This window comes from Nicotiana tomentosiformis, chromosome 6, assembly GCF_000390325.3.
Source record: "Nicotiana tomentosiformis chromosome 6, ASM39032v3, whole genome shotgun sequence".
NCBI classification, from domain to species: domain Eukaryota; kingdom Viridiplantae; phylum Streptophyta; class Magnoliopsida; order Solanales; family Solanaceae; genus Nicotiana; species Nicotiana tomentosiformis.
Window position 1 is genome coordinate 7,771,993 of NC_090817.1, and position 14,458 is coordinate 7,786,450.

Consider the following 14,458-nt stretch of genomic DNA (forward strand, 5'->3'; position numbering starts at 1 on the left):
TGTATTTTAATAAAATTTCCTAAATAAATAATTTTTTCGGAATTTTTTTTACTTTTTTCAGAATAAGTGTTGATTTGGTATTTTAATAAAAACATATCCGAAAAATTAATTTTTCCGAAAATTTTATACTTTTTCGGAATAAGTGTTGATTTTGTATTTTAATAAAAATTTCTGAAATAATTAATTTTTCCGATTTTTTTTACTTTTTTGGAATAAGTGTTGATTTTGTATTTTAATAAAAATTTCCGAAATAAATAAATTTTTTTACTTTTTTCGGAATAAGTGTTGATTTTGTATTATAATAAAAATTTCCGAAAAAAATAATTTTTCCAGAAATTTTTACTTTTTTTGGAATAAGTGTTGATTTTGTATTTTAATAAAAATTTCTGAAATAAATATTTTTTCCGGAATTTTATTTTTTTCAAAATAAGTGTTGATTTTGTATTTTAATAAAAATTTCCAAAATAAATAATTTTTCCGAATTTTTTTTACTTTTTCGGAATTAGTGTTGATTTTGTATTTTAATAAAAAAAATCCGGAAAAATATTTTTTTCGAAAAAATAATTTTGCCGTGATGGATTGCTTATGTGGATGGTTATGTAAGCAAATCTAAACCTTCAATGGCAAGACTAACGGTTTAAGGGCATTTGTGGTCCAAAATATAGACGACATGGATATTTTTGGTACCAAAAATAAACGGAGGGTATTTTTGAGATATTTTAAATAGTTCAAGGGCATTTTTGCCCCTTTTTCGTTATTAATATATAGATTTAAATTAAATAATAATAACCAATAACTAATTATTAACTACTTATGTCATGTGGCTTTTTTCTAGGGTGCAACTTGGCTCAAGGAGATGGCTTTTTCCTCTCCTTTTAATAATATATAGAAATAGAATTTAAAAACTCCAACTTGAAACTACTCTCCAATTTGAATGATCGTTTTTTTTAATTATAATTTTTTATTTATTATTTTATAGATATTTAAATTAAAAAATAATAATCAATAATTAATTATTAACTACTTATACCATGTGGCTTTTTTTTAAGTTGTCACTTGGCTTGAGGAGAGGGATTTTTCCTCTCCTTTTAATAATATATAGATACCTCCAAATAATTTGGTCCCTCTTTCACACCCTACCACCCCACCCATTTTTTTTCTCCCCGAACCCCCACCTTTGCTTTCTCCATAGATTAAGCTCTCAGCGACTAAAATAATTTTAGAGTTAAATTCAAATTCTAAATTGATTATTCATCTCCTCCAAACTTGACTGAAATATTTTCAAATTTGCTGGATACCCACCTTTCTTATTTTCAGATCTACTAAAATCAATGCATTTACTTTGTATCACTATTCTCTTTCGTTTCCCCAAGACGTTTGCCGCATGAAAATCGCTTCTTTATAGCTTAGCGGCTTTGTGGTTCAAAACCATATACCGAGTATAGTATCAACTTCAGTGAATTGGTGATTTTGCTTAATTTTTTTGTAAAAGATTAGGAATTGGGGTTTGAAGCTCAACAATGGTTTCCTTCTCTACTATCAGATTATGGTTCCCTTCTCTACTATTTGTCATGTTATAATTCTTACAGAGCTGGATTCGTGTCACTGTTAATTTGATGATGATTAATAATTTTGTTTCCAGATTTATTTTCAGAGTTAGTTGACAATAGTTAATGCATTTTCATAATTTTGTTTCTAAATCATCCATACGATGTAGGGCAATGAAAAGCTGAAAATTTTGTGTAAGTTTTTTTTTTTAATGGGTGTGAAGAAATGGGGTTATAGTGTTTGTGGGTTTTGTTCTAAAAACTTAATATTGATGGTGATGACAGTGGTGCCAATGATAATTTTAATGGCGGAACTTTACAGTTTGGATGGGGCTGCCCATCGTTTTATAATGTATTGTGTTCTATTGTATGTATTGTATCGTTTTATAAATATAATGTTTGGATAAATTATATTGTTTACGGTTGTTAAATAATATTTTGATGTTTGGTTTGACTGTACTGTAATTGATAAGTTTACTAAAATACCCTCAATTGTTTAAATATTAAATTTATCAAGAATTACGCATAAAAATAATTTAAGAAAACCCTTTTCTACTAATTTATCACCAAATATGTCATATAAATAGATTAAGCAATTAAATTCATACAAATTATAATAAAATTAGTAATTTTCCGTTGGAGTTGGAAGCGAAAGAAGTTTTAAAAAAAAGGGACAAAGACAAAGTAGGTTATAGGTGGAAGATTTGGAGTTTAAAAAAAAAAAAGATAAACGGTAAAATAGAATTATGGAGTAATAAGTTAGGGCATAATTGGAAAGAAATATAGGAAAAAAAACCCCACCACACCAAATCGGTTGTTTCAAAAAGGATTTAACAATACAATACAACCAATTTTAATGAAACAATCAAAACAAGCATTATTTTGGAATAACAATACAATACGATACAATGAGTAACAACCATCCAAACAAGCTGTTAATGGAGAAAGATGACTAAAAAGGGGGTCCGGGGCAACCTTTCTTTCTCGCCTTTCTTCCAGCTTTTTCCAGATAAAGGTCTAATAGAGTCGAGCTTTCTTAGTACATTGCCTTTCATTACTAATCTGTCGTTTTACAGCACGAAGTTACCTGATGTTCGCTACCACTAATAAGGGCGGAGAGATGTTAACTTTTCGCTATTAGTAAGCACTCCCCTAGTTTTGACCTAATGAGCTTTCTTTACGTTGAGTTAATTAACTCAGCGGATTCGCCTAGATGCCTAGTAAAGAACGAGCTCGAGGCCTCCAGAAAGAAGGCGTTCTTTTCCGGGCCGTCAGGGAAGATGAGAGATGGGTTGGGAAGGGGATCCTTTTATATTTTCTTTAAATAAGTATTAATTAAGGTGTAAATTATGCATTTTTTTGTCATGACATGTGTCACGGCTTTATTGGTATGTGATGTCACACATATTTTAAAAAATTAGTTAATAAAAAAGTGATGTATCTTAGACACACTTTAAAAAGATTAAGTGTATAAAAAAAAATTTCGTTCGCTAAAAATATATAACATGAATTTGATCTTTAGTTCAGGTAAATTATGTATTTTGCCTTGGAGATCTTTGATAATTTTTGAAAGAGAGCATGCTAGACATGGGTCCCATGACAGTGGAAATTGGAAAGCTAGGGACATTGATAATTTAATTTTGACCTTGTAGAATCATGAAAAGTAAAAGATGATGTCCTTTCTACAGCCAATTTATTAGTAATAAAAATTGCAAAGTTATAATTAGCCACCATTACATGGACAGCTATCTGTATTACTTAATGCTAAATTTTGTGCTAAGAAAATCTAAAAGATATTTACAATGATTTGATTGGCGGCACATGGACCAACTAATCGACGTTTAAATAGTAAGTATTACTATAGTAGTAATATTTTTTTTAGTTAAAACTAGTAAATTGTCATTTTAAATGAATCTCACTTTCCTGTGTTTATATTTTTATGTTTAGTATTCAATTATTCACATGCATTGCTGTCATTTGATGTCTCATTTTCATGAGGATTTATCATTATTGTGTAAAAGCTACCAAACTTTTGTATATTTCTAGTCATCAGTATAATTCCACTTAGTATCATCTGACTAACTAAATTATACTCCCTCCGTTCTAATTTATGTGAACTCATTTGACTGGGCACGAATTTTAAGAAAAGAAAAAAGACTTTTGAACTTGTGGTGTAAATCGAGGCACATATATTTTATGTGACTATAAATTATTGTATAAAGGTAAATTATTTCCATATAAGGAAAGGAGTCATTCTTTTTGGTACAGACCGAAAAAGAAATATGTTCACATAAATTGAAACAGAGGGAGTACGTGATATCAACATGAAATAAGCTTCCACTGGTGCCACCAGTTTATATGGAGTATAACTACTATCACCCGAAAAAAAATAAACTATCACGCTATCTAAATGATAACTAAAAGTAATCATCGATAAAAATGAAATTAGTAACCTGATAAATAAGGTAATGTTACCTGTTATGACAGATTAAGAGACATTAATCATGTAAATGCTCTTTCTTTTACATGAATGTAAGTGGGCATTTGGACATACGAATTGTAAAATTCCGAAAAAAAGTATTTTTTTTCAAGTGAAAATGATATTTGAAAATTAGAGTTGTGTTTGGACATGAATATAATTTGGGGTTGTTTTTGATTTTTTGTGAGTAATCCTGAGTGAAACTTTGAAAAATAGCTTTTTGGAGTTTTTTAAATTTTCGAAAAATTCCAAAATTCATTTTCAAGTGAAAATTAGAAATTTTATAGCCAAATAATGATTTCGAATTTTTTTTAAAAAAAAAATCAAAAAAAGTGAAAAAAATTTCATGGCCAAACGGACTCTAAGTAAGTTAAATTCATTTAGATGTGATTGTGAAGAAAGGGATGAATGCCTAATAGCATGTTTGGCCAAGCTGCAAAAATCAGCTTTAGTGAGAAACAATTTGTGTTTTGCTAATTAATTTGAAAAGCATTTCTGAGCAGCAATTAGTGTTTGACCAAACTTTTAAAAACTTGTTCTAAGTGTATTTTTCTCAAAAGTGCTTTTCAAAAAAGTGTTTTTGGAGATAAACTACTTTTTTCTGTTTTTCGAAAACGGTTTCTGCTTCTCTTCAAAAATACTTTTTTTTTTCATTCCAAATGCTTGGCCAAATACATCAATTTTTGGGAAAAAGCACGTTTGGTTTAAAAAAAAAACACTTTTGGCCCAAAGAAAGCTTGGCCAGACAGGCTATAAATTATAATACAGACAATACCCAATGTTCACTGGGCCCAACAAAAGTTGAACCTTGAAATGCTGAAGCCCACAATAGGTTCAGCTAGGGTCCTGACCTGCCAATAAGCCCAATATTCTTGGGTTGGCCATGCACCAAAAGGCCAAGAAAGTCCAGTCCTCATTTCTCGTAGAAATAATACCAGATAACTACTCTATAAGGTTGCTATTTAGAAATTAGCTAGTATATCCTGAATTTTAGTTTTATAATTTAATTTTCGGGACAAAAATATTCTGAATTATCCTGAAGTTAAGATTTTTAGTTTAAAATTTCATGGCAAAATAAGTATTAACTAATCTCTAAATAGCATCCCTAAGAATGACTATCTGTGCACTTGCCCTTTATTTCTTCTATAGACTCAAACATTCTACAAATGAAAAAAGAATTTTCACTAATATTAGGGGATATCATTTTTATGATCCATTACAAATATTCTTTTAGTCATACGGCTTTTTTTCATAGAAATTAGTAAAATATAATATGGAAGATTAGCAAACGAAATACATGAGATCATTGTAGAGTCATTTTTTCCGCACAAAGCAGCGGTGGAGTGTCACCTTTGTCCAAAGAAGTGTCAATCATATGATATCCTTAGGCCGAAAAATTACATTTATGCAGCTAGATAATTTTGTTTTTTTTATGTATATATGCTAAATATTAAATTTCTTTGACGTTTCATTGTGTTTATTTCTTTATATTTATATTTGACTATTCTTAATGAAAATCCTAACTCCTCTACTAGCACAAGGAGTAGACTACGCTATTATATTGGCTTGTTTGGATGTAGAAATTCCCCTATGAAATACTTCAGCAATTTTCTTAATATAATGTATAATTTGCTTCCATAAAAGTTAAATACGTTGATATTTTTATTCGTATTTCTTTTTCCATATCTACCACATGATTGAAAACACAAGTTTAGCATTAGAAGAAGTGGCATACAACTGCTAGTCAACAAAGCTAGTGAAACTGTGCTTAATTCCCATTTTATAAATGCAGTAAAACAACTGTTCGGATCAGACCAGGATGGATGCGAATGGAGTAGAGAGCTAAACTCTTCTAGCTTTCTAAAGGGACACTTGCTTTTGGCAGGGCAGAGCTAGAAGTTTAAATATGGGTTCGATCGAACTCAATAGTTCAATAGCTTTTGTTTCAATAATATATTTATATTAAGAAAATCAATAGATATGTATATATATATTAAATTTAGAATCCAATTATTAACACTTGAAATCGTTATTTCTAAAATTTAGAACTCATAAAGTTGAAATCTTGGTTCTGCCTCTGTTTTGATAGATGGTGATACTCCATTTTTATAAAACATAAGACTGAAATTGAAAAAAGGACAGCCGGTTGCACAAGGCATCCTGCATTCATGCAGGATCCGAAAAAGAACCGTACCTCAATGAATGTAATGTAGACCGCCTATCCTAAAAAAATACCGAAAAAAAGAGAACACTTCCAAAATTTCCAGCTTAGTTTTTTGTTAGCTACTATCTCACGTGAGAGACATTTGTATAACATGAATTACAATGAATATTTTCTTGAATAAGTTTGTCTTCTTCCTCTCAAAGAACCATTATCACATGGACCAAATTAGCTGTAGAAACTACAACCACTAAACTTGATGAAATAATAAAACTACATACTTTTAATGAACCAATAATAGAGGTTTAATGGCCCCTTCAATAATTTAATGCCCTTTACCCCTCTCTCAATGGTATAAATTTTTTGTACATGTAGACAAAGATTTCATATTCATTGACCCCTATATATGTGTCTAATATGTTTATCCTATATCCACCAAATATTCCCCTCTTTGCTTCAATAAAACAGTTAAATGGTATCACTCTCCAATGCTAAAAAAAAACAAGAATTGGTGACAGATAAATTCTATAGCTAAATAAAAATATTTATAGCTAATTTTATTTAGTGATAGATTAACGACATATTATCTAAATTTCTGTTAGTTACGAGTAATTTAACGATATATTAGCAATAAAATTCATAGTTAATTTTTTGTAGTGCTCTCTCAATTTCTTGTTACATCAAGTGACGTTATTTATATTAGTATTTTGAGGAGGGGTTATAAAACAATCCTTGCTTTATCAAACATGTTAAGCTATCGGGTCCACAGTGAACCGTCCATTTGTGTTCTAACTATAAAAAATGTGAGGATTTAACCTACAACTTCTATTTAAATATTATTGAGAACCTTAATGAAGAGGGATAAGTATGACATTCTTTAATACCCTCTCGGACGTAGAGGCGGATCCAAGATTTTAACTCTATCGGTTTAACTTTTAAAGTTTTTAACATTGAAGCTATTATATTTTTAAAGTTATGGGTTCACATAAATTTTTACTCCATTTCAAAAGTTATGGATCTTTAACCGATGGTCTATCGAAAATAATCTCTTTACCATTCCAGGGTAAAGATAAGGCTGCGTACATCTTATTCTCCCCACACCCCACTTGTAAGAATTCACTGAATTTGTTATTGTTGTTGTTCGAAAGTTACGAGTTCAATTGAATTTGTCGCTATAATACTACATCCGCGCCCCTGTGCATATGTACATATAACCTGATTTTTAAAATTTAAACCTGAATTATTAATTTTTTTGCCCTTTTTGACCACGACCGGGAGGGACAGGAGAGACTACTTCAAGTAAAACTTTGGACTTTGAACAATTGAATTTGGTGCTACAAGATGAAAATAACCAGCGGCGCACCAAAAAGAGAATACCTTAAAATGGTATATATAATTGCTTATTCTAATATTTATACTATACTTATAACATTTTGACTGTATACAAGACTACAAGTCTAGCTAGTTACATCTTTTTCGCTTGAGTGACTATTAACTTAAAAAATATAAGCTGGTGTACAAAGTATTTCGCGTTCACACAGGGCCCGAAAATACCACACCTCAAAAGATTTGTTGTAGACAGTTTACCCTAATATACGCATTAATGACTTTCGAAACTCGAATTCGTGATCTATAGGTCAAACGGAAACAACTTTAAGTTTCCGATTATCTATTTCTCTCTCATTCTTCACTTTGATCTGAATTACTTCTCACTTTGTATATGGTCACATGAAATAGATGCTCTCACTGTACCTAACAACTAATATCACATGAACTCCCTTAAATATGTTGGAGATTGTCTCTCTAATTATACGTGCCTTTTAGTTCCACATCACATGTCAAATTCCCTACTTAGACAGTTAGACTGCTTTTCATTTAGAAAGCCCCTTTCCTTGTGTCTTCGCCTTTTGCTTTGTCTCAAGAGACCAATGGAGTTTCCAACCATATGTTTAAATCGAATCCAGTTTTTTCGACACACATAATATACAATAACAACAATAACAAACCCAGTGTAATATCATAAACGAGGTCTGGAGAGGGTAGTGTGTACGCAGACCTTACATCTACATTACAAAGATAGAGAGATTGTTTCCGATAGATCCTCGACTCAAGGAACTCGACACACAGCATATAATTAAATGCAATAATAATAACATATCCAGTTGATCCTACAAGTGGAGTTTAGGGAGAGTGAGGTGTATGCAGACCTTACCCCTACCTTATATGATGTAGAGAGGCTATTCGTGGACATACATAATATAAACATAGGATATAAATAGATATGTAAACTATAATTCAATAAATATTAAAATTTACACCTATAATTTTAAAAGTACAACAAGACCATTGTTAGGATTATTAAATATTAAATTCTGGATCCGTCTGTGTTTGCCCCCTCTTTAACTACTACCTTCTACTTTATCTTCCCTACAAAAATGGTTGTGTAGTCCAGACTCTCTTCTCCTGCTCACTAGCTTCATTGGTCTTTGTTAAACTTTTTCTTTCCCAATGAAGAATTAATCTTTTGATTGCCATTGAAAGAGAAGAGAGGGATATATATATATATGGGCAAAGATTTGCTATTCTAGAATGAGGAAGCTAAGTTTTGGCAAAGTTTTAGACTGTTTTAGTACTACTCTTTCTTCTTCTGGATCTTGTTTTTGCATCAATGATTTTGGAAATCATGACGATTTGTTAGAAAGCAAGCCACTGATGAATAATCCTTCAGAAGATGAACATTTGGTGAGACTTAAGGATATCATTAATGTGGGACCTCCAACTCTAGCTTTCCATTTGAAGCCTAAGGTATGTTTTTCAATTCCAAATTAATTTTCATGTTCCGATCATCCCATTTGGCAGCCGAGCTATTGTCTCCTTGTATAATCTTAGATAATTTTTACTTTATGAGCTAACTTTTCGATTGAATTAGACGTACGATCCTATTTTAATACACACTTGTTCACTCTCAATCAATATGGAACGATGATTTCTTTTGAGTTAGTTTGAACAGTACTTGTGTATATGATTTGTTTGAGATTAAATGGAATTTCCTCCACCTAAGTGTGGGAACATCCCACTTTGATAGTCAAATTGTTGTCTCCTTATGTAATCTTCGATAATTTTCGCTTTATGAGCTAGCTTTCGGATTGAATTAGACGTACGGTCTTATTTTAATACACAACTTGTTCACTGTCAATCAATATGTGACAATCTAACCGAAAAAATGTTAGAGGATTTTCTTTTGAGTTAGTTAATATTTGTGTATATGATATGATTGAGATTAAAGGGAACTTTCATCTTAAGAAAGTGAAATATGAATGTGAAGCCTTATTGCTAAACTTTGAAAATATATGGTGTAGGTGGTGGTGCTAAGAGTGTCCATACACTGCAATGGTTGTGCAAGGAAAGTTGAGAAACACATCTCCAAAATGGAAGGTATTGTCAAGTCACTCCTCTCTCCTAGCTAGTACAAAAGTGTCTTCTAATCACTACCAAACTTCCTCAAAATTGACCTCATAATTGATTTACGGAAAGAAAGGTCATTATCTTAACAGTAATAGCTTCTATGATTTAACTTATTTATGTATACTAATTTGACAATACATATATTTTTTTTATCTGAGTTTAAATCACTACAAAAAAAACTAAAATTAGTTACGAACATTGTTGCTAATATATCGCGTAATCGCTTGTAGCTAACATAATCTCTTGATAATCTGTCGTTAAATAGGATTAGCGATGAATTTTTCTATTTAGCTACAGAATTTGACAGTCACTAATTCTTATCTTATTAGTAGTGAATGAGTGGCATGGTCCGTGAGAATTTATATATATAGCTGACACCAACTTGCTTGGTATTGAGATATAATAGTTGTATTGTGGATTATTTATTTTGTCTTTAGATTACCAAATTAGGTTTATCATAGACAACTATCTGTTGTTATACATCATTTTAATTTGACATGTAAAGAACTTTTACACTATAGAAAGTAAGCTCTAACTTTTGAGTCACTTCTTATTTATGTAAGGTGTGGTCCGTATAGGATAGTCCAGTACATAAAGTATCCCGCATTCATGCAGGGTTCAAGAAGAGCCGCACCCCAAGGGGTGTGGTGTAAACAACTTATCCTAATATCAGCATTAGCGACTGCTTCCACGGATCGAACCGGTAATCTATGTCACACATAGACAACTTTACCGTGTCTTCAGAGTTTCATGACTCAAACCCGTGACCTATAAGATGTTGTCTGTATGCCAACCCATATATCAATTTTGTTGTACTTAATGAAGTAAGCTTGTACCTAGTAGTAATTCTAAATGATGTTCTAATCAAATCCATGTCAAACAGGGGTGACAATGTACCAAGTAGACCTTGAAACCAAGAAAGTGGTTGTTATTGGAGACATATTACCTTTCCAAGTTTTGGAGAGCATTTCAAAAGTCGTAAAAAATGCTGAGCTTTCGAGTTGGAACACTCCTCAAGATGACTCGTTATAATGGGGAACCTACTCTATGTTGAATTCATACAAGTATTAGAGGAAAAAGGAGTTCATTATTCTCAACACTACTTCTTATTCACTACTATTTTCTTTTTCAAATCTGCTTTGAAATATTTTTTTATAGTCGAGGGTCTATCAGAGACAACTTTTTTATCTTCACAAAGTAAGGGTAAAATCTGCGTACACACTATATTTTTCAGGCTCCACCTGTAAAAATACACTGAACTGTATATGTTGTTTGTTGTTGTAGTAGTGGAAAAGAAGGAGGAGATAAAAGAGGGGAAAAAGAGCACAAAATGTTAATGATTAAAGAAAAAAGGCTATATATGCAATAGTGCAACCACATGTATTCTGTATCTTCAGCATAAAAATGAAGCATATGTACATTTGGAGTGATTTGTACAGATAAATTGTACTCCAATAAGATGTCATGTAGTTTGCCTTGTATTATCCATTTGTTTAACTTTCTAGAACCAGCTGTATCAGAAAAGAAGAACTGCACCATTTGGTTTAGTATATATATATATATATATATATATATAAAATAATACTAGAGGGGGATATAAAAATTTAAAAAGTGATAGGGTGATAGCCTTATGTTGTAAAATTCTACTCTGTTACTCTCTCTCTCTTGATCTGTAAAATTGTATCGCTACTATTTTATCAAATTATGAATTGACATTACCCCATTTTATATACTCTTTTTTTTTAAAAATTTCTTACTCTCTTCATCTCTTCTCTCCAACATTTTAAAGATATAGATCTTTTCTTAACAATTTTTTCTTTAACCTCACCCTGGCCACAATTAATTATATTTGCCCACTTTAACGCCTTTCTAGCAATATTTTGGGCTCATCTTAACCGGTCTCTCCTAGAAATTTACAGGTTGATCCATCAGGGTTATTAAAAAGTTGGAAAGATAGCCAAATACTTAGAGTGATTTTTTAGCTATCTACAAACTAGCAACTAAGAAATTAAAGATATAAAGATATAATATAAAGCTTTAAATAAATCGGGGTAATAAACAGAAACATAATTTATAAAAATAATAACTTACATGTTTACAAGAGAGAGATTTCCCTTTCGGTAAACCCAAAAGAGTTTACTGGACTTGGAAATAAAAACTTGCACACTAAAGCATAAAGTTTTATTTATTTTACAGATTTGAGATAGAAAATACTAAAGCATACATAGGGGAATATTTTACAAAGAGAGTTGTGGAGAATGGTTTTTCTGGTGTAGGTGAAGGGAAGAGAGTATGTTTTTCTTCAAATGGTTATTGTAGTTGTTATATCTTCTGTCTTCATGAAACACTCAATTTATAGGTGTTGTGGACTTCATTTCCGGACTTCATTTGGTTTGAAGAATCTTTCTTTTTTCTTGTTCACGTGAAGTCTTCAGAGTCTGTCTTGTATTATTGTGCTTGCTTTACTGTAGAAGATGCCTTTCCGTATTGCGTTATTGTACCTTTGCCAGAGTCTTTCTCACTTTTTTTGTCTTTGTGCTTTACTGTAGAAGATGCCTTTCTGTATTGCATTATTGTACCTTTGCCAGAGTCTTTCTCACTATCTTTGTCTTTTTCTTTGTTTTATTCTTGCTATTATGATGATGGTCTGCTTCTACGTGTCAAGATTATTCAAAGCTATTGAATCAAAACTCATTCCTGAATTATCATTTGGGGCTTGAGTGTCTTGATAATTTATTCTTAAGTTATCATATGTGTCTTGAGAATCTTGATAATTTATTCCTAAGTCATCATTCGGGTTTTGAGAATCTTGATAATTTAGATTATTATCTTCTCATGAGCTCTGAGATATTTCTGGACTGGAATTTCTGATCATATGTTTGTCTTGCTTCTCCTTATCTTGAATGAATTTTTCTAATGTTTGTTTAACTATATCTTCTATTTTCCCATTTTTTTTTCCTTTTTTGAGATTATTCCTTTCTTTTTCAATGTTTCTCCTTGTACCAATGTTCTAGGTAGTCTACGTCTTGTTTGGCTTAATGAACCTTCATCTTCACTTTTTGGTAAAGTGACAACCATAAACGAATTTGATAAGTCTTTACCGGCTACCGTTTGAACCGGACTAGTTGTATCTCTATCCGATATAATGGATTTCATTGCATTCATTGGGGAATGCACACTCTTGTCATCCATTTTATTTTGAGATTGAGAACTCAATTGTTGTGGACTATACCTTTGCTGAGAGACAACCTGAGTCTGGGATTGTGCTAACTCAAACTTTACTGCTTGGAGTTTGTGTTCTAATACTTTCACCTGCTCTACTGGTCTTGCTTTTTCTTGTACTAAAGACTTGTTCTTTTGGTTGAGTCTCTTGAAGGCTTCATTCATTGAGGAACAATGATCACATAAAATTATCTTGTTTGTATCTTTTTGAATATTATATTGAGGAATGTTTTCTGGGTTTTATTTGTGTGATGATCCAAAAGGTCATCTTATGTTTTAGAACTCGAATCTGCGCTCTTAAGACTTAAAAACCTTATTTTTACCCTTCTCGATTTGCGTGCGCAGTTCGGACAGGTTTCCGAAAAGCTTTTATGTTGAAAACTGATAAAAATAAGAATTTTTACCTTAAAAGTTGATTTTAGTTGACTTCGGTCAATATTTTTGGTAAACGGGCTCAGATCGAATTATGGGACCTAGGCGTATGCCCGGAATCGAATTCGGAGGTCCCTAACTCAAGTTATGAATTTTTGATGAAAATTAAAAGTCTGAAAATTAATTATTTTTAAGAATTGATTGATGTTTGACATTGTTAGTACTGGGTCCGTATTTTGATTTCGGAGCCCGTTACAGGTTCATTATGATATTTAAGACATGTCTGTGAAATTTGGTGAGAAATGGAGTTGATTTGATGTGATTCGGACGTCCAGTTGAGAAATTAGAAGTTTTAAAGTGTTCTTGAGAATTTTATTTGATTTGGTGCTAAATTTAGAGTTCTAGGTGTTATTTTGGCGATTTGATCACGTGAGCAAGTTCATATGATATTTTTGAACTTGTGTGCATGTTTGATTTGGAGCCCCGAGGACTCGGGTGAGTTTCAGATAGGCCACGGGATGTTTTGGACTTGGAAAAAATCTAGTTTCTGCAGATTCTGGTGTCTGTCATATCCTTCTTCGCGTTCGCGAAGGTCCTCTCGTGAACACGAAGAGTAATCTGATGAGGCTGAGACTTCTTCTTCGCGAACGCGAAGGCCTGGTCGCGAATGCGAAGTGATGGGGGATTTACCCTTTGCGAATGCGACCGGCTCAACGTGAACGCGAAGCATGTGGGGACCTGGGGGGTGGGGGAGGGGGGTTGGTCGTTCCTTCCGCGCGAACGCGAGACATTCCTCGCGAACGCGAAGGCCAGAGGGGAGTGATCATCGCGAACGTGAGCTGGGCCTCGCGAACTCGAAGGCTTGGCAGCTAGTACCCTCCGCGAACGCGACAGTGCTCTCGCGAACGCGATGAACATTGTCGCCCAACACTTAACAGAATCCAAAACGAGATTTTTGCCAAAAAAACTCATTTTTCTCAAAAAACCAAACGGTGAGGGGCGATTTTTCAAGAGTCATTCCTTCCCCAAATTGTTGGTAAGTGATTCTAAACTATTTTCTTTCAATTACCCATTACATTTCTTGAATTTTCAGCCTAAAATCTAGAGTTTTCATGGTAGAATTAGGGGTTAGGGTAGAAAATAGGGATTTCGAGAATTTGGGAATTTAGACCTCAATTTGAGGTCGGATTCCAAAACTAATTACATATTCGG

General features: G+C 32.3%; 1 protein-coding gene across 2 annotated transcripts; it reads left to right on the forward strand.

Annotated features, from left to right (window-relative positions):
• Positions 1 to 8,547: 8,547 nt before the first annotated feature.
• Positions 8,548 to 11,133, forward strand: LOC104118044 (heavy metal-associated isoprenylated plant protein 35). 2 transcript variants are annotated; one of them, XR_011408322.1, is made up of 4 exons: positions 8,548 to 8,992; positions 9,547 to 9,622; positions 10,536 to 10,849; positions 10,937 to 11,133. XR_011408322.1 is itself a non-coding variant. In XM_009629216.4 (3 exons), exons 1-3 carry the CDS (start codon positions 8,777 to 8,779, stop codon positions 10,682 to 10,684), a joined length of 441 nt encoding a protein of 146 aa, XP_009627511.1. In that variant the 5' UTR covers positions 8,548 to 8,776; the 3' UTR covers positions 10,685 to 11,133. The 2 variants fall into 2 exon arrangements, 1 of the variants encoding a protein (XP_009627511.1); XM_009629216.4 differs by having other exon boundaries at positions 10,536 to 11,133.
• The last annotated feature ends 3,325 nt before the right edge of the window (positions 11,134 to 14,458 follow it).